Here is a 26,981-nt window from a genome sequence, read left to right on the forward strand (position 1 = left end):
TGTTTCTTTGCCCATGCTGCACACCTTTACAAAGTTTTGCAGGAATTCAGCACTGCCAAAAAAAACCCCCATCCTTGGCACATGTAAACATTTTGTCAAAAGCAAACTGCAAATTTAGCCTTTTGGGATGGTTGCCCTGTTGGGAGACCATGCATGAGTCACTGCATGAACTCCACTTTATGGCTGTGAAACGACCACAAACTTATTAAAACACAAAAATAAATGGATAATTATTATATATTTACTAGAATGTTTGTATTTTATGACTAATCATAAATATAACTATAATATAAGTTCTGTATACAATTAGGACAGTTCTTAAAATACAGTTTTTCCTTACAATCGAGATTTAGTGTAGCCCAACTTCAAACCAAGGCACACAGTTTATGTTAGAATAATCTCTCTGGCCATAGCACACCATGAAACAAAAACGTTCGAAAAACTGAATGAAATAGTGATACTCAACCCTTTTGATTTTACTCACAATTGATTTAGATGACATAACAGATCACATAACGCACCATTTGCCAGGCCCGGCACGGTGGTTGAGAGTTGACTATACTTGAATTTTTTTTTTAGCGTTCACGCATTCGTTTTCATGTTTTCTCTCATTGATCATTCCTTTTGGAGTGCTCCAAACAGCAAGAAATACGAACCGCCTCTGCTGACGTTTGACTAGAAATCATACACGATGAACAACTGATGACGCTTGTTCGATGTTTCTTTATCTATCCATCCATCTCTCTGTGTTACTTATTTATTTTTGGGAGTGTGCGAAAGGGGTGGGTGGGCGACCTGCAGTTTTTCCAATTGGGACAACTGGGAAGAGAGAGAGAGAGGGAGAGAGAGATAGAGAGAGAGATAGCACGTGACCTGCCGCGTGGGCTCCGAGCATCATAGATGGAGCGTCCACTGGAAACTTTATTCGGCGACTTTTGCTGCGTGTGTCCAGCCGTGGATCGAGAAACCAGACGCGAGCCTGTATACTTTTTAGAAGCAATGTCACCTTTCAACGGAGCTGTGCCATAAATGACAAGGTAAGAGAGTAAGAGATTTAACGGACGGAAATGTAGGCTGGATTAAAGATAAAATGTACGGCGGTTCGGCGAGCAATATAATATAAAACACCAATCTAAAACAATTGCCAAGCGCATATTAACCAACAGGATCACACCTCCTAGTCGTAATTATTGACGGACTTTTATCAGTGCTTCGTCTTCCTGTTAGAATGTACCTTTTGTTTCTACTCCAGACAGTAGGCTACACATACTTGTTGCGTTTTTATGGATGAAAAGTGCGATATGAATACAATTTGATTGATTGATAAAGACAATCATTAATGTTCAGATTCACATACAGTATATGGACATCTAAAGCACTTCGAAACTAAATTACATTGACATTCATAAACGGCAACGAATCTACATACTACCTTTTCATGAATCCAAAACAAATATAGTCTGTATTTTTTAAATGGAAGCACAACAAAGAACGACACATTTATTTATGTCCTGAGTTGAAACAAGCATCATAGGAACTATGATTCATCTCAAAATTCAATTTGGGAATCTCCATCACAGCTACAGGCTTCTGGAATATTAACCATGTCGGTCTTGTGCTGGGATGGAGAATAGAAAAATGAATGCAAATTTTTCAGTTCATTTTAACCAGAAAATTTGGACCACATCATTTTCATGCACGCTCGACTTTTACCAGCAGTGTCAGCAATATGCTAACTGCACCTAACACCAAAGTTAAAAACTGCACTTATAGCAGTGAACTCTTAGACTGGAGCCTTGGTTTGAAATATGGGAGGAATCTAAAGACCCAGAGAAAATCCACACAGGCATCGGAAGAACATCCAACCTCCACAGAAGGAGGCAGGAGCTGAGATTTGAAACCCAAACCTCTACGAGGCAGATCAGCTAACCAAAAGTCCACCACACTGATTACCTGATTCATCGATATGAGAGCAGTATAAAATTAAAGAAACACAAAATAATTCACGTTCAGTACGGTAATACTTTTCTGCCAGTGTCAATCCGATCTGCGGGATCCTCTTTACATCAGAATCGACTGTACTCTAATGCTGTCATATTTGATCTCATAGGCCTGTGCACATTTACCAAATGTTGTGGCTGGTGAGAGTGTACATCATCCACCCTGGTACAACTACATCCCACGTTTGAGACAGTAAGTCGCTCAGCTTTCCAAATCAATTTTATTCTGTTTTTATTGATGTTTTACGCAATGTCCCAATTTCATTGGAATAACAATTCCCTGGCATTTTTGATGAATTTGAATCGTTAATGAAGCTTCTTAAAATCCTGAGTCACAAAGCACATTGCAGGCAATAGAAGATGGAGTATTTCGTTGGCCACATGTCAGCGTGAATGATTCGCTCTCGTCAGAATCGTTTCGCCAGTATTGGCCAAAATCTCCTTCAATACATTTTTAGAACTATTTAAAATAGATAAATATACAGAGCAAACTAAAACAGACAGTTCGGCATTGAACTATGGCAGTGTCTGAATAGTGACCAAACATATTAAAATGAGAAAAAAAACATGTACAGCGGCACTAAGGCTAAAACCGAACAAGTTGACCACTAAACGTTGCCGCTACTTAGCCTGAAATGCAACCTAGCCTTACCGCCACTGCCTCACCCTGCCTCTACGGTAAAAGCCGAGGTACTGTAAACCAATGCTGCAGCATTGTACACGGGCAATGATACGCGTGCCATTTCAGGTGCCAGGGAACAAAAGGCTATACTATACCTCACGTTTCTCTCACATTTCCCCCCTGGATCAGTCAGTAAAATGATGTACAGTAATTGCCCCCTCCCCCTGCCCCCCACTGAAAACCGTTCACCCCCATGATTTAGTAAAGACATTTGAAAGACTCTGCTTTACCTAATCATTAATAATTTAGTTCTCTTATGAATGATTGTACATTTCTTTCAATTGTTAAGACTCAGGCAGCATGGTGGTTGACTGGTTAGCACGTCGGCCTCACAGTGCAGAGGTGCAGGGTTCGATTCTGACTTCGGTCTTCCTGTGTGGAGTTTGCATGTTCTCCCCATGCCTGCGTGGGTTTTCTCTGGGTACTCCGGTTTCCTTCCACATTCCAAAAACATGCATGGCTGGCTGATTGAACACTACAAATTGTCCCTAAAGTAGTTTATTTGAAAAAAAAAATCTCAATTAAAAACAGTGCAACATGAATCAAAGATAAATGTGATAAATTTGACACACATTCCACTACTAGTAACACAAACACACATATGACAAGGATTCATGTTATAATTTCATTAATGAAATATATTGCTCCATGCAATGCATTCTGGGAGCAATCGGAAAATAGATAAATACGGGGACGTCCAGTTTAAGTGTTAGTGCGTCCCATGTTCATGGATGTCTGAGCTGGAAGCCTTAGTTGTGTTGCACATGCGCAGGAGTCGGAATCCGGGTCATCCGTGAGGTCCACGAAAGCATTGTGGGGAATGTAGTGTCACGGCTAACCCATGTTAGCAACAGAGTCCGAAAATTCGCATTTCGCCCAAAATGCTGAGGCAAACCTGCCTTTCATGGCAGCACAGTGGCGATAAACGAAAATAAAAGCATGTTGTGGCTGATGCCTAATTTCACTTTTGAAATAGGGTCAGTCATGTCTGAATGCTAACATTTCAACACATAGGCTATCGTGTCATTGATGTAATGCAACGTCCTGTTTGTTATGCTAACATATTGTAGCGTCTGCTATGGATTACGGAGGTATTAGTCAGCAAACGTTTATTAACCAACGAAACACAGTTTTTGCGTGTCCGTGGTTGACATCGAACAGACGTTTCTTAGTCACTCGCGACCACGCACAGAGTGTTGCGTTTATGAACTCAGACATGGCACTACTCCAAGTAACACAATATGATCTCGTTGCCACAAGCCCTCAATGACGACACAACAATTAAACGCATGAACCACATTTTCATTATAATAGATGAATTTATTGTATAATGAAAAGAAAAATGTGTTCCTCCCAACCTTTTTTTTCTTTCAGGTGCATACCACATTTTTACTGTGTGGCTCAAATTATGCATACGAGTGAAGCAAAACAAAACTATTTTGATCATGGCTGAATGATAACAAAATGAAAAACGATTGCAAGTACGTATTTTAGTTTTCTTTAGCACAGTGCTGTTGACTAATTTTTCTCATCTAGATAATTGATGGATGGATGATTTCACTATCTTCTACATTTAAAAAAACTGGTGACCAAGAAGAGCGATACAGTATATGTTGTATTTCTTTTTGTAAGTAAGTATTTCTTTTGTATTCATCGAAAGATTCATAGTATTAATGCAATTCTGCATAGTGTAGTATTTGATTCCCTTTTAAAATGCACTAAATACAGTATTTACAGCTAAAAAATGTCAGGCCCGAGTATCGCCTTCAGTTTCCATTAAGTTGCTCCATCATTTGGAAACAAGCGGCAAAGTTGAATAAAAGTTGATGTATGTGAAAAGCTGCGTGCATGTAAATTGGGCTTTCAGAAAAAAATAGGATTCTAAAGTTGGACAGAATGAACGACTGACTGTATGTCAGAAGCCACATAAAAGTAGTCTGTGATTTGGAAGTGAGTTTTCTTTTCCTTGTCCTCACTAATCTGTTTCATGTTAAGGTCTGCTGACTGCCGCTGCACCTTCTGTTAATATTTTGTTGTTCAAAACTAGGCTGATGCCTGCAATTCCGGTCAAAGCGGTGAGTGATAAAGGGCACTCATGCACAAACTGATTGACTTTTGTGTGTCTCTCCGAAGGAAATATGTTACCTTAAACTGGGTAATAAGTATTCACAACCGTGCATGTCAAAAATTGTCCACCTAAAGATAAGTGATCGTATAATCGGAGTTTGTCTTGAAAGTCTGTCAAGTTTTGGGTAGACATCATCCTGTATCCAGAGATACTATATGGCAGTTATGCGGATAGAGTTGCTGTTGAGTTGTCAGATTTTTCTTTTTTACTATCAGCAAGATAACAAAAAAAAAACATCACCAACAACCAATTAAATGCTCATTACTTTTACTCAACGTCATTCAAAATAATTTATTCACATGCTTACGCTGAATGATCCTTTTAAACAGCACTGTCCTCCACCTAAAGTGGAGAGATGTGGATACTTCTAGGTGACATGGTTGCCGATGTTCAGACAGAGTATCTCATTTAATAGAAACCTTAGGAGCTGCTGTCTCCTGGCTGTCAGTAGCTTGTCAAAAAGCCCTTTCTGTCCACTTCATGTCTGGCCTCATTAAGCCTCTCTCATTCTGTCTGCCTCCTGTCCTTTGGAAGTAGCCTGTCTGAGTCACTCACAAAGACATCTGGGGGGGCGTTGGAGGCGATAGGAGTCTTTAATGTTTCGACTGGAACGGAGGACATGAAAGACGAAAAACAAATGAATTGTTTACTTGGAGTCAACCTGTAAAGGTTGTTCAACTACCTAATCCTTCAACCATTTCTGCTCTTCCACAGTGCATTATTAAATGGTAAGCCTAAAATCTCCTCTGCACATGAAATGTATGTAGCGCAGTACGGGAAAGAATAATGGCTCATTTCTGAGTGCATTTTGAATCAGTTTTTCCCGTACGGAAATAATAAAAACAGAAATAATTCTTTCTTGGTCAAACGTACTGTATGCTATAACTAAAACTTTATTCTCAAGTAACATTCAACAGTATCAAGCATAATCCAAACGTAAAAGTAAGTATCACCACTGTTAACAATAAGCCATAAAATCAATATGAAAATATTTCTTCACTGACTTGTCACTCAAGTGTAAAAAGAAGTGAACCTTCATGAGACGCAAAAATGTCAATACACTCAAACACTCAGAAGCATTTTCTGTTTTAATTGGCCTCGGGAAATGTATACAGGTATACTAAATGACAGAGAGGTTTGTTATGGTCACTGTGTTGTATCTAGGGACACCATCTTCATCCATCCATCCATTTTCAACACTGCTTATGGAGCCTATTCCGACTGACTTCAGGCGGTAGGCAGACCACACCCTGAACTGGTTGCCAGTTAGTCACAAGGCACATATAGAGATAAACAACCATTCCCACCCACATCCACACCGTCACTGAGTGGTCACCGATCCCACGCTGCCCGCTCACAAGTCAGGCGAGTGTCCCACTACACCAACAGCGACACCCAACACCTTCATTTTAAAATATAATTTCAAACAATATTACAATTTATTGTCAATTGACTGTGGTGTTTGAATTCAAATAAAAGTGACTCTTCTGGAGAATTGCAACAAAATGAAAAGAATTGGGGGTGGAATTGAAAAGGTACCTCATTCCCAAGGATATAAACACGGACACACGCAACTATGTTGACCCGGCATATAGTGGTCTGCTGCATGTAGCTAAATGGTAATAGCTGGAAAAGGTCCCTTCTCCATACAACGTAAGGTTATTATCATCTGCTGGTAACACATTTCTATACAGCACAGGTGTCAAAGTCAAGGCCCGGGGGCCAGATCTGGCCCGCCACATCATTTTATGCGGCCCGCGAAAGCAAATAAAGCATGTCAAGTTCCATGATGCTTGCTAAAGTCTGAACCAAAACTTCAAATTGTCATATGTAATCCACAATAACAGTCATTATTCTTGACTTCTGATTTTAAAACTAGTTATTCATCAATTTGTTGTGTGCTGTGTATGTAAGATGTGGAGGGGATGAAACATTTATATGGTTTCCCAAAATCCATAAGGGCCCTCCAAGGCAAACCGTATCTACAATGTGGCCCGCGACAAAAATGACTTTGACATCCCTGCTACACAGTATACTACATAGAATACAGTTAAGTCTCCATACTTTATTTCAACTGGGCAGCCTCATTTGTTGCTGCTTAGGTTTGCTTAAGGTGCTGAATTGTGGCACTGAGGAAATACATAAAATAATGGATGGATGTATTATCCCTTCCAAATGCGAGATTTCACATTAAATGCACTGTTGGGATGTGAATAAGGAATTTGTCTAAATGGAGTGCAAGTCAGTCAACAAAAGGTACTGTGTGTCACTTTAATGAGGAACTACACTGTGCGGCATTGTGCCTGCCAATGCTGTAAATTAAACATTGTGATTAAGCGGGCTTGCGCTGCTGTCCAAATTAATAGCATTTTTGACAAAGTGGACACACTTTTTCCTTCTTAAAAAACACTGACAGTGGTAATTAATACACTCAGCGAAAGACAGCGGCTGGAAAGCCGACTCCTTATGTCGATTGAAGGGCTTTTCACTTAAAATATGGATTTGATTTAATAACTTTCACCAGCATACAGTATGACACCTTCAATTCTCCTCAATTCATTCTATCTGAATTTACACAGACTACTTGGGCCATAAAAAAGAAACAAATAAACAAACATAAATAATTTATTTTGATTCATACATTATGGTAATAGTTCCTTTTTATGTCTTTTAAGGCTTGTTGTAACAACACGACTGCAAAGAGACAAGTGGGCCGTCCATATGGTTCCTGTCATTTCAGTTGTAATCTGATGTGCAAATCCTCCTGGCAGACCACGTTCTCATGTTCAGTCACGTATCCATTGACCAACATAATAAATCGCTTTGTGTGGGGAAACTTCAAACTTGCTAAACATTTGCAGTGATTGTGCTTCAAGGAAAATATGATGGATGCAGCCAGGTAACTCTTTAACAAAACTTGGTTAACAATGTGCTTTGTGCTAGGATGACAACGTGGGGGCGGGACACATTCGTTAGCCGAACAGCATTGACAAGAATGCGATTCACCCAGAGTTGAGACGCAAGTTCTGCACCTGCGGTGAACATCATGAAAGTATTTATGCAAGTTTCATCGATCTGTCGATCTCGAGTACTTTTTTTATAAACACACAACTGCCACTGATTTCCGTTTGTGATTTTGAATGCATTAACACAGAAAATACCCGTCATTTCATTTTACTAATTGCTTGCATTTTGATTTAATGTTTCTTTACAATATTACCGTCTGCGTAGAGTAGTGGTTCTTAACCTGGTTTCGATCGAACCCCAGAGGTTCGGTGAATCGGTCAAAGGGGTTCGACGGAGCCTCTGCCATGGAGATTAAGACACACCCGACTCGACATGTCAATTAGACACGCCCGCTTGGCCATCACTGGCTGCAGATGGTCACATTAGATTCAGTGCTGCCGGAAATTTAGTTCGCTCAGTAGTCAACGTGTGACTGTCGTGATAGTATCCATCCATCCATTTTCCATCTATTTTCCTATCCGCTTTATCCTCACACGGGTCGCGGGGGGTGCTGGAGCCTATCCCAGCCGTCTTCGGGCAGTAGGCGGGGGACACCCTTAACCGGTTGCCAGCCAATCGCAGGGCACACAGAGACGAAACAACCAAACCCCTTTACACTCACACCTAGGGACAATTTGGAGTGTTCAATCAGCCTGCTATGCATATTTTTGGAATGTGAGAGGAAACCGGAGTACCCGAAGAAAACCCACGCAGGCCCGGGAGAACATGCAAACTTCACACAGGAAGGCCGCCGGATCGAACCCACAACCTCTGCACTGTGAGGTCGACGCGCTAACCACTGGATCACCGGGCCGTCCTGTTGTGATAGTACGTCGTAAAAAAACAAACCAAAAAAAGTATATATTTATGGTTTGAAATTCTGTTTTTCATAAATGCGTTTTTTTATGTCTTGAATTTGTAAAAAGTCAGATGGGGTTCGGTGCATGTGCATAGGAACTGGTTGGGTTTGGTACCTCTAGCAAGGTTAACACTAGACTCCCAAAAGACATTGGATCTTTCCTGATTTCTTGGCTGATTTTAAGTTGTTCTGTTTACATGGTGGCATGGTGTGAGTGCAACCAATTTGGTCGCCTCTCACGTTATAATTTCTCAATGGTGTAACGGTGACAAGTTTTTGAAAAAAGAAGCGGTTGCATTGGTGCAACCAGCTGTTCGGTGGCTGGGACAGGTAATCATCTTTTTGCTATTATTGCCTAAAAAGACAGAGAGCTATTTTATAACATTCAGACTCTGAAGAGGCAGACTTGATTCTCCAGTCTGTTTCCCCCCCACAGAAACCAAATACTGTATGTGTCACACCCTAATTACTGTCCATTGTCTTCCTAGGTACCCACACACGACGAGCGTAGAGTAATAACTTATTATTTTCAAGTTACCTTTTAGCTCTCAGTTAATTGTAATTCTTCATGCAGTTGAGGGGGAGGGTGCAAAAATTGAAGTTACAAAAAATACCGTGCTGTATTTTGGTGAATGCATCAATCAATTATGCATCCAGCCCTCGCAGTCACGGCTCTTTGATTGGCCCTCATAAATGGCTCACAATTCTAATCATTTCCCGTGAAAGAACCGCAAGGGTTTCCATTCAGCTGTGTGTACATAAGACCGATCCTTTTATAAAGAACGGTAACCTTCCCTACTTTTTGGCCTGTGTCTTGTTTTGGAGCATTTATAAATAACAACTCCTGGTGTAAGGTGGTCCTTAGTCTGAGGTCGTGGTAACCATAGCAGTGCTTGGAAAGTGAAATGCGATGCAGCAGCTCTGCGGGCTGCGCTTCTGAATCACAACTGTATAATGATCAGGCAGGGCTCAGGCTACATCAGAGATGCAGCACCTACGTATCTGTTTCAAGTCGCAATGCACAATGCAGTAGCTTTGCCAATGGGAGGTAGTTGGAGCAGCCCGTTATTCTCACCTACTGAGAATTAACTTTCTGCTTTTACTCTTTTAGTGACGCCTGTGCTTGTAAATCCATAACGCCTAATTTGGAAATTTATGCTTTTATTGTTTTCTTGATAGAGAATAATGATGGACTTCAATTGAAAACTGTTGCTTAGTCAGCAGCTTTTAGACACACATAAATAAATGATGCTTGCACACACAAGGTCCACAGACACTCATGCTGTTTACCAGGTGTGAAGGAGACCGTAGTTAGGGTTGGTGTCAGTTGTAATGACGTGGACGGCGGCTGGCCATAACATTTGCATTATTTTAGACATATATTCAATCAGTTTATTTAACTTATTTTTAAAAACCATGGTACGGGTACGGAGACTATGAAGCATCATAGGAAAAAAAAAAAGCATTGTTGCATGTTAATTGACCGTTGTCATTCTTCACTGATATCGGTGATCATTGCCAAAGAAAGACAATCACAAGGTTAACATTCTGGTTTTAGTTTCTCACAGGTTCATACGTAGTCAAGATGACTCCGAAAGATCAGTTTACTTTTAACTAATCCCAAACCCTTTGTTTTTGTCACTCTGGTTAAAAAAAAATGTTGTGCATTACAAGTACCAACCCCTGGTAAAAAACTATGGATTATTATTATTTTTTTTTTTTTTTTTAGCAAGTAGAGGGGGGAAATAATGGAGTTGCTCATTTCTTAGAAAAAAAAATTGAATCACAACAGTGCATCATTAGTACTTTGTTTCAATACCTCTGGATTTTATAACACGATGGCAAACACTAATATTATCCCTTTCATGCACCCTGTAGTGTAACATGGTAAGCTGTCCACTGTAGTAGCCGCTGTCCCTGAAAGGGTTAATCAACCTGCCTCAGTTTTCCTGATTTCTTTCTGATTGTTGTTCAAAGCTCAGCTTTACAGGTCATTGTCATTGACCATTTTCTTTAATTTCCTCCACAGTTTTTCAATTTGATTGAGTTCCAGATTTGCAGGTCATGAAATTGACATTTGTAAATCACTTTTCCGTTTGTCTCGTTCGGACACAGATGTTGACACTAGGTTCTGCCCATTTGGAATTATTTTCTTGTTGATTTTTTTTTATTTTCAATACATATCGCTTCAAGTTCTGCATCTTGACAGCTTTTGGTGCAACAGCTCTCCAAGGGGTGGGCACTCTTATTCATTCAACTACTGTCTAATTATCAGATTCAATCCAATTCAGTTATTTGCTTTGGAACTGAAAATTACAAGCTCATTCCCTCATTTTTTTTCACCACAAATTCAGTATTTTTTTCCTTTACTTGCTCTAAAACAAATGCATGCTTTTTATTGTTTCTGTTCTTAAAGATGGAAAAATTATGGGTGGATGTTCAAGCACACCAGAGACCCACATATTGAAGACTAACATTGAAAAGTAAACTTTCCCTTGTCTGTCGGTCCAAATTTAACCCTTTCATGCACCCTGTAACCTGATAACATGGTAAACTGTCCATTTTAGTAACTGCTGTCCCTGAAAGGGTTAATACTTAGTTGCACGGTTGCACTGCACTCACGATAAAATATTGAGGAAGCTGAACTCATTTATATTTGGGGACTGCTTTGCTGCGTCGGGCATAGTATTTAGTATTTAGTATTTGCAGGGTGCAATGAACTCTCAAGACTGTCCATTGTCCGAAAACTTGGTCTCAGCTAACCCTAACCCTGGCTATAATGACTAAAAACACACAGCCAAAAAACACCCAAGAATAACTATGAGCAAGCTTTTAATGATAATGAAGAGCCCCGATCCAGCCCCTGTTCTAAATGATATTGAACATTTGGGAACGGAGCTGAACGATTCGACCAGGTCTTTCGAACCTGAGACTTTGAGGTTTGCTCACAAGGACAGGTCGAAAATAGCAGTTATTAACATATTGGATTTTTTATTTATTTATTTTTGTTATGTCAGCGGTCAATGTAGGTTTCTCTTTCTGGAATAGGATGTCTGCAAATAGAATGAGCAAGTTGATTTCGCAATGCAATGATATATTCTATACTGACACTTTAAGGTAGACTAAAATCTGTAAAAAAAAAAAAAAACAGGACTGTTTTTATCCCCCATTCATGAAAGGTTTTGCTCCAGTTCAGCATTTTTTCAAATGCTAAAAATGTATTATCTTCATGAATTTAAATATTTTTTTTCTCAGATTCACTTGTTTCTTTCTGGTTTTCCAACAAAGTCTTCTGACCCAGCGACTCCTCAGTGACCCGTTTGAGATATGGGACCAATACGATTCCGGATTTCAACAGTCCCCGTTCACCTTCTCCTGGTTCTTCTCCTTTCCAATCCTTCCACCGCCTTCAGACCGCCGGTTGTTGAACGACCATCAGGCCCTCATCAGCCCCAGCCCTCGAACGTCACAGGAGCTGACAAGAGGACTTGTTCCGGCAATGTAGTGTGTAAACCTGGCATACTGTTGCCAGTGTGGTTGCCACTCAACCCTCCTCAAGGGGAGAGGGCAGGAAGAGCCGTCATCTACTTCCTCTGCCTCATGTACATTTTCCTGGGAGTGTCCATCATTGCGGACCGCTTTATGACATCGATCGAAGTCATTACCTCTCAGGTATGGCTCACTTTGAAGAATCGTCTTTTTTTTTTAAATCTTGCTCTTGAATTCATACTTAATGTATATTCACAAAATGGTTCTTTTAATTCATCACAATGGTAAACAGCACACAGTATTTTAACACAAAAAAAAAGATTCTGAACAGAGATAAGATGTTTTGCGCTTAGTAGCTACAGAGGCATAATTTGACGCATTTTCATGTGGCATAGGGTGCTATTACGACACCATTGCTTGACATCTAAGAGAATGAAAACAAGACTTTGACATCTTTTCAAACACCTGTTTTTAGGTGAAGGAGATAACCATCACCAAACCTGATGGAGAGACAACAGTAACCACAGTACGAATCTGGAATGAGACTGTCTCCAACCTTACACTCATGGCTCTGGGCTCTTCTGCTCCCGAAATCTTGCTTTCTGTCATTGAGGTAACCAACATATTTTTAAGAAAAAAACAAAAAATCATGATGTGAGAATAAAGCATCCTCATTTTATAAATGCTTCAATAAAGAAAATTTGGCTCCCCCATTTAGTACATCTGAGGACAGCCCTATTACCACTTTCAACTACTGAAAATGAGGCAGTGATCGCAAATGTTTTGGTTCTTCATGATAAATACTGTTGCATAGTTTCCCCACTTTATTAAGATCATTATGAACATAAGCAAATTTATTCAAATTAATGTTGGGTTTTTGTTTAAGATTGTTTTTTGTTTTTAACTTAACAGGTGTGCGGGCATAACTTTAATGCGGGGGAGCTCGGCCCAGGCACCATTGTTGGAAGCGCTGCCTTCAATATGTTTGTGATTATCGGCATATGTGTGTGGGTGATCCCTGATGGAGAGTCTCGCAAGATTAAACACCTGCGAGTGTTTTTTATCACCTCTTTCTGGAGTATCTTCGCCTACATTTGGCTCTATCTCATACTAGCCGTCATATCTCCTGGGATCGTAGAGGTGAATTTCTTACACTCTGTTTGATGGCATTTTGTTAAGTGTGCAAATCATTAAAATGGACACGGTTTGCATTCCTAGGTGTGGGAAGCCATGGTGACCCTGCTTTACTTTCCGGTGTGTGTGTTATTGGCTTGGATCGCTGACCGGCACTTGCTCTTCTACAAATATCTTTCCAAACGTTACCGTGCTGACAAAAGACATGGTATCGTGGTGGAAATGGAAGGCGACATTACACCCAAAGACCATGATATTATCATGGATGGAAAGAACTCAGATGGCATTTCCTACCCTAGAAACTCCTCAAGTGTGACAGTGTCTGTACAAACATCGAGTGAGATGGACCAGAACCAAGATGAGGTAAGGAAAACATTTACCTTGCCATTGTAAGACGTTTGGTCAAAGGACAGAAGATTGAAGTGCTGTCGGGGTGTTTTTTTCCACTTACCTGAGATTTACACCCGCAAGTGCCCAATTGCAGATTCAGTTTTAATGCCTGTTTCTATTTTTTTGACTGTCTATTTAAATACAGTCAAACCTCGGTTTTCGAACGTCTCTGTTCTCGACCAAATCGGTTTTCGACCAAAAATTTCGAGTTTTTTTTATGCCTCGGTTGACGACTGATTTTCGGTTCTCGAACAAACTGAGCGCACTTGAATGCGTCACTTGACTCCTCTCGCCTTCCTTACACGAGGAAGTGACGCTTCCTCAGGTAGACGAGGAAGTGACGCTTCCTCGTTTAGCGTTACATGGTGACAGACGTGTTCAATAAAGATTTTTTTTTTTTTTAAAGAGCGTGGTTTCGGTTTTCGAACAGCTTTCTGGAACGGATTATGGTCGAAAACCGAGGTATGACTGAATACTATCCTGTGACAATTATCAAAAATATCCCTGTTAACGCAGATGCTCAGATTGCACGTTTTAACTTTGTGCAGTGACCACACCAAAGAAAACAATAATAAATTAATTCATTCGTTTTCCGATCCGCATATCCTCACAAGGGTCACGGGGGGTGCTGGAGCCTATCCGAGCTGTCTTCGGGCAGTAGGCGGGGGACACCCTAAACTGGTTGCCAGCCAATCGCAGGGCACCCAGAGACGAACAACCATCCACGTTCACACCCACACCTAGGGATAATTTAGAGTGTTCAATCAGCCTGCCATGCGTGTTTTTGGAATGTGGGAGGAAACCAGAGTACCCGGAGAAAACCCACACAGGCCCGGGGAGAACATACAAACTCCGCACAGGGAGGCCGGAGCTGGAATTGAACCCGGCACCTCTGCATGCACTGTTTTGGAATGCTTGCAGTGCTTGTCCATCGAATTTCATGAGTGTGGAGGAGATACCGGGAGACAGGCGAGTACACCCACCCAGAGAGATTGAGCGCAGTAGTCACTTTAAAGTGTTCCCATTGTTGTTTCCTGGATCTAGTAATAAAAATAATAACAATAGGGTGGCCCTGTGGTCGACTGATTAGTGTATCGGCCTCACAGTGCAGAGGTGCAGAGTTTGATTCCGGCTCCGGCCTTCCTGTGTGGAGTTTGCATGTTCTCCCCGTGGCAGCGTGGGTTTTCTCCAAGTACTGCAATTTCCTCCCACATTCCAAAAACATGCATGCCAGGTGAATGGAACACTGTAAGCTTTCCCGAGGTGTGATTGTGAGCGTGAATGTTTGGATGTCTCTGTGTGTGCCCTGCGATTGGCTAGCAACTAGTTCAGGGTGTATCCTGCCTACTGCCTGAAGACAGCTGGGATAGGCTACAGCACGCCCCGCGACCCTTGTGAGGATGAAGCGGATCAGAAAATGGATGGATGCATGGATGGATGGATCTAGTTGATTGATAGTTCATTGGTAATGTTGATTATAAACTATATCATTTCCTTTCATTGATAGGTGGTCCGTAAGCTAAAAGACCTGAGGGATAAACACCCAGAGAAAAACCTAGACCAGCTTATCGAAATGGCCAACTACTCCACTTTGGTTCATCGGAAGAAGAGTCGAGCGTTTTACCGGGTCCAGGCAACTCGCTTGTTGATAGGTGCTGGAAACCTACTAAGGAAACATGCTGCTGAATACTCACGCCGCACAGGTGCGGCAGATCAGGGAGATGACAAACGTATCTGCTCTCACATTTGTTTTGAAAGTGCCCAGTATCTGTGCACAGAGAACTGTGGTACTTTGAGCCTCTGGGTGATCCTTGATGGGGGCACAGCCCAGAACACCTTTTATGTGGACTACCGTACGGAAAACGGTTCTGCCAACGCTGGGGCTGATTATGAATTTAACGAAGGAACCCTGATATTTAAGCCAGGAGAAACGCGGAAAGAGATCAAGGTGAGCAAAGAGAAAAATACGTCAGTGTTTTGTTAATACTCAGCCCAGTGTAAATTGTTCAATTTTTTTTTGGTGTACAAATCAGATTACAAATTTGTATGTGCAATAAGATCACATGTGCCAAAAATTAGTATATTTCTTTGATGTTGCGATATGTTTCCACTTTCCTCATTTGAGTTCGCTGTGACAGCAGCCTGATGGTTTTGTAAAACAACTTGGCACACCTACCGTATCATAAACGGTTTGAGGCTGATGGGCTAAATTGTGATCGTTTACAGCCAAACACTGGTCGACGAAATGAACCAAAGAATGTTTTGTATCATTTAAAAAAAAATTATATTTCATTCCTCAGGTGAACATTTTGGATGATGACATCTTTGAAGAGGACGAACATTTCTTTGTCCGTCTTCAAAATCTGAGGTTAGAGGAGGGTGGTGGTGAAGGGACAGGATGTTCACCAAAGGGCAGACTAGTGGAGCCGCTGGTTGCCACTGTCACTATCTTGGATGATGACCATGCTGGCATCTTCACCTTTGGTCAGGGGGTTTTGCGGGTGAGTGAGAGCACAGGCACACTGACGGTGACAGTGGTGAGGAACTCAGGCTCCAGGGGTACCGTTTCTGTACCATATCATACAGAGGACGGCAGTGCCAAAGCTGGAGTGGACTACGAGCAGGCCAAGGGTGAGCTGGAATTTACCAATGAACAGACCAGGTGAGGTAAAGACAGTAACTTGAGGCAATGGCTGGAAGGAAATGAAGAGTGTGTGTGATGGTTTTTTTTGTTGTCTCCAACTGATGTTGGCTCACGAGCTCAGTTCGGATTTATCACAAATGTATTGGATGGGGTTGAAGGTCAGGGTCTTTGCAAGCCAATCAAGTTCTTCCACACCAAAATCAACCACCATGTCTTGAGATTCCTTGTTTGATAACAGAAAACAGATAGCCCCTAACTGTTTTTTCAAATTTGGAAGCACGGAGTTGTCCAAAATGCATTGCGTGAATTTGTCAAGAATTAGGAAAGAACTTTGGAATCCCAGACAGTTCCTGATTGATTGAATTAGTTGAAAAGAGTTGTGTCTCAAAACGTTTGCTCATACAGTGCGCTTCATAATCGTCCCCAAAATCTTTAGGCCAATTCAGAATGTTTGTAAACAATAGACCCCAAATCGGAGTAAATCCAGCAAGTGTGCTATTAATCAGAGCAACAGAAAAGCTCAAGCGATCATAGTTTTTGATAATAAAAAAAAAAATAGACCATCTACCATACCCAAAAAGATGAGCGAATCAAAAAGCATTAGTAAGCAAAAGAACAACCGGTAGGCGAGGCTCATTTGCAAATTGTGATAGTATGCTAGCCCTTAGGCCAGGGGTGTCAAACTCATTTCACATTCTGGGCCACATACGGACTCGGTAGATGTCAAGTGGGCTGAACCATTAACATTAAACCATACTGTGCGATGAATCGCCAAAATATCATCTCTTTCCTTTGTTTTGGTTTCAAGAAGCATTGATGGGCGCTTTCATATCGTTTGCTGTGTTGGGTCTATCTCGGCGACAGACTGAGACTGCTGTTTTCTTCCCCGATCAAAACAATGTTGTCTTCTACTGTGATCAAAACAGTGTGCCTCCTAGCGGATAATCCACGAATTGTATTTTATTTAAAATATTCATTCTGTCTTGAATGCATTTTTTTGACTTTTAAATTATCCTGCGGGCCAGATCGAACCTCCTTGGGGGCCGGTTACGGCCCGCTGGCCGTATGTTTAACACCACTGCCTTAGGCTACATATCTATGATGACGAAGGTTAAGACCCTTCATTTATTTCAATCTCTGTAATTAACCATTTCATGCAAATAATAACCAACATCAGAAGTGTTTTTATTTGTATTTAGGCATGAAAAAAATGGCAGTGGATGGCAACGCACATAAGGGTCCATTGTAGTGGTTGATGCACAACTGTGATATTAAGAGTAATTAATAGAAGAGAAAACAACACTTAAAAAGCTGTCCACTCTTGTCACCGCTGTCCCTTTTGGATTATTTTAACTGCATGATAACATGTTTCATTCTATGTGGAGTTTGTTTTATCCTTTTTTTTATTTATGTTTCTTTATGTTGCGAGCACGAAAGCAATCACTTTTTCAACTGGGTACCAGAGTGTGGCTCACACTGGTGTAGGGTTGGTTGTGAATGTTTAATGGTGGATTGGATGGGCTGACAGCCACGCGTCCGTTAAGCTGCCCCAGGGCAGCTGTGGCTACAGAACATAGTTTCCCCACCACCAAAGCATGAACGTGTGTGAGCATGACTAATGTATCCACTGTAGACAGTGTTTAGTGTCTAAGAAAGCACCATATAAAACTGATGCATTATTATTATTATTATTATTATTATTGATTTCAAAATGCTGCCCTCACGTTTCCTTGTGTACAACACATATGCATATTTTCTGAATTGCTGATATGGTCATTCCACTTTTCTTGTGACGGTGCACAAACACTGCATATGTTTACCAAAAAAAAAAAAAAAAAAACATTCTAAACATAGCTTACCATTTTAAATGTTCCTTACCGGAATCTGAAGTTCTACCTTGTCGCCAGACTACATAAAAGTTTATTTTTTATTTTCACTTTGGATTCCCCGCCTTTGTTGTATGTTCACATTGCTCGGGCTTCTTATTCTCTGTTTGTAAATTATTTCCTATGGCAGCATTACTGCGCCACTTCCTTTCGAAGCAGTTGACCCTAATTTTAGCTTCTTTTTTTTTGGACTGACATTTAATACATTCAAACTACACTGATAGATAGACAAGAAGGCTAGCCAATCAGAGACACATTCATTTGTGAATATGTGACTCTCTGCACTGCCACGCAAGTGGAAAATCTTTCATTTACCCAATTTTCTAAATCACTCTGCCTTGGTCGAATCACTTGTTGACTCGTGTTGCTGTCAGAGAATTCTTTGGCTTTTGCCACCCGGAAGAACATACAATATGGTTTTGACATTAATTGTTGTTCCGAGCAGCGCTACATAAAAATTACACTATTATCCTCCTGACTACCAGTAGTTCAAATTTGTCCTCTGTAGAGGACATTTGTGAACCTAAATATCTCCCACCCAGTGCATCCAATCGCATTAACTCCCTTTGCTACTCTAAAGAGGACATTCAGTGCTTTCCAATGATACCAAATTTGTAGGGGTTAGAAAAAGTAAGAAAATGGCTTCCCTTTTTATGGGAAGAGGAAAAGTAATACTTTTTATCAAACACATTTTGTCTTGAAATGCTGTTGGCATTTTATTTATAAGACTCTTATGAACACGTTGAGTTGTTTTAAGTGTATTTGAGCCTAGTATTCAAGTGTTTAAAAAATGTAGTGGAATTTCAAAAATTTCTTTTGGAGTAGTCCAATTAGTTCACATAGATTGGGGAATTTCAAAATAAATGTGATTGGACAACATTTTTTTTCTTGGTAGTCAGGAGGATATGAAGATAATGTGGTACAATTCAAATATCTGGTATGTGTGCATGTCCATGTTAAAAAAAAAACTCTCACCAGGTGAGGCAGTGGAGCTTTGTCTGATAAAGACTACAGTATTACTTTTATTTTGTACGCAATTGTGAAGAAAAAAATGTCATCATGCATTTTCAGTTGTTTGACGCTCCGCATTTTACTTTACCCCTTATCACTTTCAACAAGGGGAAATGTAGCCTTCCTCAGTGACAATGACTCTCCATTACCTCAGTATTTGATGGGTATCAAGTTGTGAGGTAATCCTGTAATGCTGCCCGCAGTGTGGGAATCTGCAATTACGCCGTTTAAACGGACGATTTTCCTATTAAATTTGCAGGTTATGTAAACTGCTTTTGCATGCATCCTAATTAGGACTTTGGGCCTTTTGTGGAGTATGCAGTTATATCAATGAACTATATCAGCAACTTGAAATGCATAGTGACTAATAGCCTGACAAGTTTGATTTTTGGTTTGGCAAAATGATGCAGTATTAATTTGTATCTTCATATGCTGTAGTTTTCCGCCCATCTGAAATGCATTTATGGTCCATTGGGGATGTATATTTTGGTCAGGTCTGTGAGTCAAATGGAGAAGTATAAATGTTTTAGTTGTTTAGCGATTGTACAAGCATGTCACATTTCACTTGGTTTCCCATTCATATTTTGTGAGACTAAAGTCATTTTGTTTTGTTTTTTTGTGTGTCTTGTATGCCTCCAGCCAAACCTTAAAAGTTCACATTATAAATGTGGAGGAGTATGAAAAACAGGAAAACTTCTTTATTGTGCTCAAAGAGCCGAAATGGCTAAAGCGAGGACACTCTGGTAAGTAAACTATTTCAAATAACAAATGTTTGTATGATTACAGGAACCCGCTTAACTTTCTGTTAAAGCATTTGGGATTTTTTTTTCTTTGTGTGTGAAAATAATGTCTTGCATGTTATTTTATGCCTGCACTCAATAGAGATAAAATCGTATGAAAATTTCACTTTATGATTTTCAGTATTATCATGCTACAGTATTACTAAATGACTTTGCAACACATTTTGTACAATGAAAATATTAATTCAGGAACCTTCTGCATGAATCTGACATTTACTTTAAACCGCAACAGAGAAAATGATTTTTCGTAAATGCAAGACGACATGCAGACACACATTACCACAGACAGTTATTTAATTGATAGTGGAAAGGTTACAGCGTTTAAAAAGATGAAATGAATTGTTAAATAGCCTTCAATATTTGTCGTAAAATATAATAATTCATATTTTTTTCAATTCAAATATATTTGATCGGCCTCACAGTGCAGAGCTTCAGGGTTCGATTCCGGCTCCAGCCTTCCTGTGTGGAGTTTGCATGTTCTCCCCATGTTTGCTTGTGTTTTATCCGCGTACTCCATTTTCTCCCACATTCCAAAAACATGCATGGCAGGCCGATTGAACACTCCAAATTGTCCCTAGGTGTGAGTGTGAGCATAGATGGTTGTTCATCTGTGCGCCCTGCGATTGGCTGGCAACCGGTTCAGGGTGTCCCCCTGCCTACTGCCCGAAGACAGCTGGGATAGACTCCAGCACCCCCTGCCACCCTTGTGAGGATAAAGCGGATCGGAACATGAATGAATGAATGAATTCCAAAAACAGACACGGTCGGTTAATTGAATGCTTATATCGTCCGCAGAGGTGAATGATTGTTTGTCTGTACCCTGCAATTGGCTGGTGACCAATTCAGGTACCTCTTGCCCATAGGTCGCTAAAATAGATTCGAGCACACGTGCGATCCTAGTGAGGATAAAGCGGTACAGAGAATGGATTGATGCATATATAGTATAGTATTTGACAAATAGTTATACTGTATACATGAACATCAACAAGAAAATTCCATTCAAAATTATTTTCCATCAGGCTACGATGTACAAGCATATTACTGTAATTTGTGCACTGAATTGACAAATTTTTCACTGACAATATTCAGAAAGCTCAAACTTATTCATTCACGTTAGCTTTTTACAGTACCGTGTTAGAAATTTCGCAACTGTTACTATAATTAGCAGCTATTTATTAAAAAATAAAATTACAAAAAAAGGTACGAACAACAACTCTAGCCAATCTAACCATTACCTCTCTGATAGAGTGGTCATTGGGAACACGTAACGTTGCCATTCTAACATGGGAATGGGACTACATTGATTGAATCATGATCTGTGTTTTTACAGCATTACTGCTGAATCAGGGTAAGACACAGTTTGTTGGTTGGGTTGAAGGGTGCGGTGTTGAGCATTTCAAACACCATTTTTTTTGTGTTTTCTGTGAACATATATGGATGATGGTATTCCTATTTTACAAGCAGCAAAATGGATTAGCTAATCCGAAGGCCATACGTTTTAATATGGATCCATGCACATCCGTAGATGTTTCTTATTAGCGATATTTGATACCAGTCGGCCAAAGAAGCTGAGGTTGAATGTCTACTTCTAAGCAGTGCGTTTGAAAACCTAGTTTTAATTCCCTCAGCTCCATAAATAAAGATGAAATTATTTCGCAAAAACTAATGCTGAAAATGCTGTCAAATAATGCTTTGCGAATGCATCTCTGCTTGCTTTTTCGGATTTATGGTGTGGAGGCAGGAATGGCTCTGGGCTAAATGGGGTCTGAAAAAATAATTTTATAATATCAAATAAAATGCTGGAGGGTCTTAACGTCGGCTAGATAGATTTACAGTACTGTACTTCCATCCATCCATCCATCCATTTTCCGAACCGCTTGATCCTCACAAGGGTCGCGGGGGGTGCTGGAGCCTAACCCAGCTGTCTACGGGCAGTAGGCGGGGGACACCCTGAATCGTTTGCCAGCCAATCGCAGGGCACACAGAGACGAACAACCATCCACGCTCACATTCACACCTAGGGACAATTTTAGAGAGTTCAATCAGCCTGCCATGCATGTTTTTGGAATGTGGGAGGAAACCGGAGTACCCGGAGAAAACCCACGCAGGCCCGGGGAGAACATGCAAACTCCACACAGGGAGGGCGGAGCTGGAATCGAACCCGGTACCTCTGCACTGTGAAGTCGACGTGCTAACCACTGGACTACCGGGCTGCCAGTACTGTACTTATTTTGCTGAATTTCTTTTAAGCGCGTGTGTGGCGCTGCATATGGTAATGGAGGCGACAGGCACCGTGGCAGTAAAGGAATTTCGGTTTCATCCTTGACAGGTCACCCCACCTCTGAGGAGGAAGAAGCTCGGCGGATCTCTGAGATGGGCAAGCCCATTCTAGGGGAGCATAGCACGATAGAGATCATCATAGAAGAGTCCTGTGAGTTTAAGGTGTGTGGGTGGCTAAATACTATATGTATACTGTAATAATATATCCTTCTAGACCAGTGGCTCTCAATTATTTTCTGTCATGCCCCCCCTAAGAAGAGGAAAACATCTCGCGCCCCCCCCCCCCCTCCCTCCGCATGACTATAAATAGTATGTAATGGCTGCGCAGAGCTCACAAAGTACGTATGTACATTGCGAGCTCACAAAGTATGCACATGTGAATTTGTGTCGGGCAGAACCCTTTTAGGTTACAATTGGTTCCTGCTAATAATCACCACTAGATGGCATAGGAACACTAACAGGGAAACAACTCAATGGGGAATATAAAGAGAGTTACAGTCTCTTTGTATTAGGCACATCGGATTATCAGATGGACTGTCGGCTTTTGTGAAAATTGAATGCTTTTACGTGCGCCTTATAGAGCGGAAAACAGGTAAATAAAACAATTGCAAAAAATGTTACATTAGCACAGCTTAGTTTGTTTTGACATGTATTTTTGTAGTTTAATATGATGGGATGGATGTTTATACATCCCAGTATGTGTAATTGTAGAGCATGCGTAGGCTGCTGTAAAAAAATTTCAGACAAAAGTACTTCACCCTGCAATAAAGGTGGGACACAAAATTCTATCTGTCAGTTATTCATCTGAAAGTCCCCTTCATCAATTCTAACAAAGACTCGACCAATGGTTAACTGCAAGTCTAAACATAATCAAGTTGGTGTGATTTGATTCACTAACAATGTGGCACCTTTTCACACATCAGACTCCCAATGGCGTGATTGACCAGGTACAATTTCAGTGTTGTTGTGTCTCATTTCTTATCGCACACATTTGGATATACAGAAAATACTGTATATCCATTCATGCCTTTTCTTATTAATGCATGACATGGATCTGAAGATGCACTCAGACTAACCCAGGGGTGTCAGGAACAGGATATATGCTGTACTGGTCAGTCCATGTTTGACAACATGTGTTTAGGAACACTATAAAGTACAACAAGTCCTATTAGTATTGCTAATTAGTTAACTCGCAAACAAGAAAAGGGCATCTCATTCTCAATTGTGATCATTTATCGTGTTTTTTTTAGAAGGCTTTTGACCCATAAATTAAACCAAAAGCCATTTGAATAGATTGAAACTTTATTACACGGCTAGCTTAAAGATCCTGTTGGGACACTTTTGTCCCGTGGGTCTTATGTTCGACACCCCTGAACAGTTTCACATTGTCTCTGTGTGCCAAGCATGTTCTGTTTTGCCTTATCTTTAAAAACTGCACAGAGCAGGAAACACTATTTAGAGACAAAGTATCATGACTACCAAATAAATGTCACATCATGGTGGCGCAGCGAATCCCAAACACTTATTCGGACAGCGTTGGTAGCGATGACCTATCTACATTATGCATGACGTTTGACTCATTGTTACAGACAACAGTGTTGCATAATCTCTGTGTAAAAGAGGCGGGTATCTTTGTGCCTCATAATTAGTTTCTAAATTTATGTAACAGTAAATCATTGTTGTTTACATACAGAATTATCAATATATTTAATTTTTTTTCCGGTTCTGAAACATACAGATTTTAATTTAAAAAAAAAGGTTTTAATGTCTGAACAATCATTATCTTCATCCTAATGTGGCCTATTTCATCTGGCAGACTACTGTGGATAAACTCCTTAAGGATACAAACATGGCGGCTGTGATTGGCTCACGTTCATGGAAGGAGCAGTTCATTGAAGCTGTCACAGTCAGTGCAGGTCAGTGGCTATCAGTGTCATGTCCATCCATCCATCCATCCATCCGTCATTTCTTTTCCACTAAACTTGGGGTCAAGTCGCGGGGGCAGCAGCTGAAGCAGAGAAATCTAGACGTCCCTCTCCTCAACCACATTGTCCAACTTTTCCGGGAGTGGGGGTTGATGCTTTGGCATTCCCAGACCAACCGTGAAACTCGCTCGTCAAAGCCTTGTCCCAGTGGGGTGTGCCTGCAACGCCTCGCCAGGTGTATGTCAGTTGCGGCATCCTAACATGATGCTCAAGCCACCTCATCTGGTTCCGCTCAATGCGTAGGAGTAGCGGCTGAACTTTGAGGTTCTCCTGGATGACTGAACTTCTGCCCTTATCTCGAGTGCTGTATTTACATCGGATGCGAAATGAACTGTCGCCTCACGTGCATCGAGCGAGTTTGATCGCGGTTGTTCATTTGTGCATTCATTCGCCAGAATTGGCATTACAGCAGTAGTGTCAAACTCATTTTTGTCGTGGGCCACATTATAATGACCGTTTCCCATGGAGGGCCGTGATGAATGAAGCTGTAGAACGAAGTCAAGAATAACATCTTAGTCAATTATTGTTTGAGTATATGTAATGAGGGGTTTGGTAACAAGAAAACGCTTATGTCACTGATTTATTACATACGAAAATTTGAAATTTTGGTACAGATTTTAGCAATCATCGGAGAAGTTGACATGTTTGATATGCTTTCGTGGGCAACGTAAAATGATGTGGTGGGCCAGATCTGTCCCCGGGCCTTGAGTTTGATACCTGTTTGCTTGTCTAGTCCCCCCCACGCAGATAATAAACCATCCCGGTGGGAAGGGAAAATGTCCGGTTCTCCATATGTTTTGTCATGTTTCGGCCCGTTTTCCTTTGCCTGTTGGATTTTTGCTTTGGATTGTTTTCACTTTTCCATTCAATTTTAGGTTAAAGTTTTGAGTTTGACAAATGTGTTCTGAGGAAAAGTTGTAGGCCGATACATACCAGCTTGTGTCATGCTTACTCGGGCACACAACCCCATAAGAACCTGCCCTTCATGTTGAAAAGCTGCCCGCTTCTCAAATTGTCTTGCATAGGATGCTGACGTGCATTTCTTTCCCTCTTTTTTTTTTAACAGGTGATATTGATGATGACAGCCAAGATCAGCCAATGCCGAACTGCTTTGACTATTTCATGCACATTTTGTGCATTTTTTGGAAGATCCTTTTTGCGTGTATACCGCCAACTGAGTATTGGAATGGGTGGGCCTGTTTTATAGTGTCAATATCACTCATCGGTTTCTTAACAGCCATTATTGGAGACCTCGCGTCCCATTTCGGCTGCACAGTTGGCCTGAGAGACACTGTCACTGCAGTGGTATTTGTAGCCTTAGGGACTTCGCTTCCTGGTAAATATGGCATCTATATATTTTCAGCATTACATGTTCACTGAATGTTCAGCGGATGTAATCCTGAGGTTTTTTTTAAATCCACAGATACATTTGCCAGTAAGGTGGCTGCCACCCAGGACCAATATGCAGACGCATCAGTGGGAAATGTGACCGGAAGCAATGCGGTGAACGTGTTCTTAGGTATCGGTGTAGCCTGGTCTGTGGCTGCTATTTATTGGGAAGTCAAAGGGAAGGTTTTTCGTGTCGATGTTGGCTCACTGGCCTTCTCGGTCACACTCTTTACCATTTTTGCCTTCCTCACAATGGGAGTGTTAATGATCCGCCGAAGGCCCTCAATAGGTGGTGAACTGGGAGGCCCTCGGATTCCCAGAATCCTGACATCACTGATTCTCTTTGGACTTTGGTTCCTTTACATTCTATTCTCAAGTTTGGAGGCCTACTGCCATATAAAAGGCTTCTGAGAAGGCATTGTTCGGAACACTAATTGAACAAAGATATACAGTATTCCTTTGGAAAGAACTCATTACTAATTAATTTTGAGAAGACCCATCATCACTTCCGGCATGGCATAAAAAAAAAGTTGATCATGACAGGAATTCATTGTATTAGTACTGAGTATACAGTGTTAATCAAACAAAGAAGAAATGTTTCATGTTTTTTGTCTAAATGAATTTTATGCTGGCTTGAGGCTGTATAACTCATAAACTGTATTAGAAGTTCATTTTTCCTCCCTTATTGGGGTTCTTCAATGAAATAGCTCGCTCTTGAATGAAATGGCTTACATTTTTTAAAATTATTTTAAAATAATGGATTGTACCACCACTCTGCTTTTCAATTTGCTTGATTTTATTTTGTCCGCACACCTCTGTATTTGATTGTTCTCATTAACAACAATGAAATGATAGATTTACCCTGTTCACGTGTAAAACAGACTGTCAAAAATAACCGAACTGTACAAATGGATTGATATTCTTGTCATAAACAACAGTTTAGAAGATAAACTGTTGACATGGGGTATGTGTTTCTCTAAGCAGCACTGGCCATTGTTTGCTTCACCAAATGAATCCACTGTGACAACAAAGTAATGCATACACGTTGACAAGACCTTACATTATTTCTATTTTAAGATACACAATGACAAATCTATATTTCAATGGTCAGTCAGTTTGAATGTTCTAAATGAATTTTGAAAAAAATTATCTGTTTTGGGGGGAGCTGGGGATTGTAATTTTATGTACTGTATCTGTAAATTATTGTAAATGTTCTAAATAGACGACTACAATATAATTTATTTATGTGAGAATTATAATTGTAATTGTCACGTGTGGTTTTCTATCCACTGAGTCCA

At 40.6% G+C, this 26,981-nt stretch overlaps 1 protein-coding gene across 3 annotated transcripts; it reads left to right on the forward strand.

Moving 5' to 3' along the window:
* Window positions 1-928: 928 nt before the first annotated feature.
* slc8a2a (solute carrier family 8 member 2a) lies at window positions 929-26,942 on the forward strand. 3 transcript variants are annotated; one of them, XM_086131234.1, is made up of 13 exons: window positions 929-1,037; window positions 2,111-2,193; window positions 11,931-12,347; window positions 12,640-12,777; window positions 13,077-13,304; window positions 13,383-13,661; window positions 15,196-15,636; window positions 15,989-16,350; window positions 19,869-19,972; window positions 22,359-22,471; window positions 24,126-24,225; window positions 25,361-25,630; window positions 25,718-26,942. In XM_086131234.1, the coding sequence occupies exons 3-13, from the start codon at window positions 12,003-12,005 to the stop codon at window positions 26,092-26,094; spliced, it is 2,757 nt and encodes a 918-aa protein (XP_085987360.1). In that variant the 5' UTR covers window positions 929-1,037; window positions 2,111-2,193; window positions 11,931-12,002; the 3' UTR covers window positions 26,095-26,942. The 3 variants fall into 3 exon arrangements, with proteins under 3 accessions (XP_085987360.1, XP_085987361.1, XP_085987362.1); XM_086131235.1 differs by having other exon boundaries at window positions 11,964-12,347; XM_086131236.1 differs by lacking the exon at window positions 2,111-2,193 and having other exon boundaries at window positions 953-1,037.
* The last annotated feature ends 39 nt before the right edge of the window (window positions 26,943-26,981 follow it).

This window comes from Hippocampus guttulatus, chromosome 15 (genome assembly GCF_054856545.1).
Source record: "Hippocampus guttulatus isolate MCC_2025c chromosome 15, RoL_Hgut_1.0, whole genome shotgun sequence".
Taxonomy (NCBI): domain Eukaryota; kingdom Metazoa; phylum Chordata; class Actinopteri; order Syngnathiformes; family Syngnathidae; genus Hippocampus; species Hippocampus guttulatus.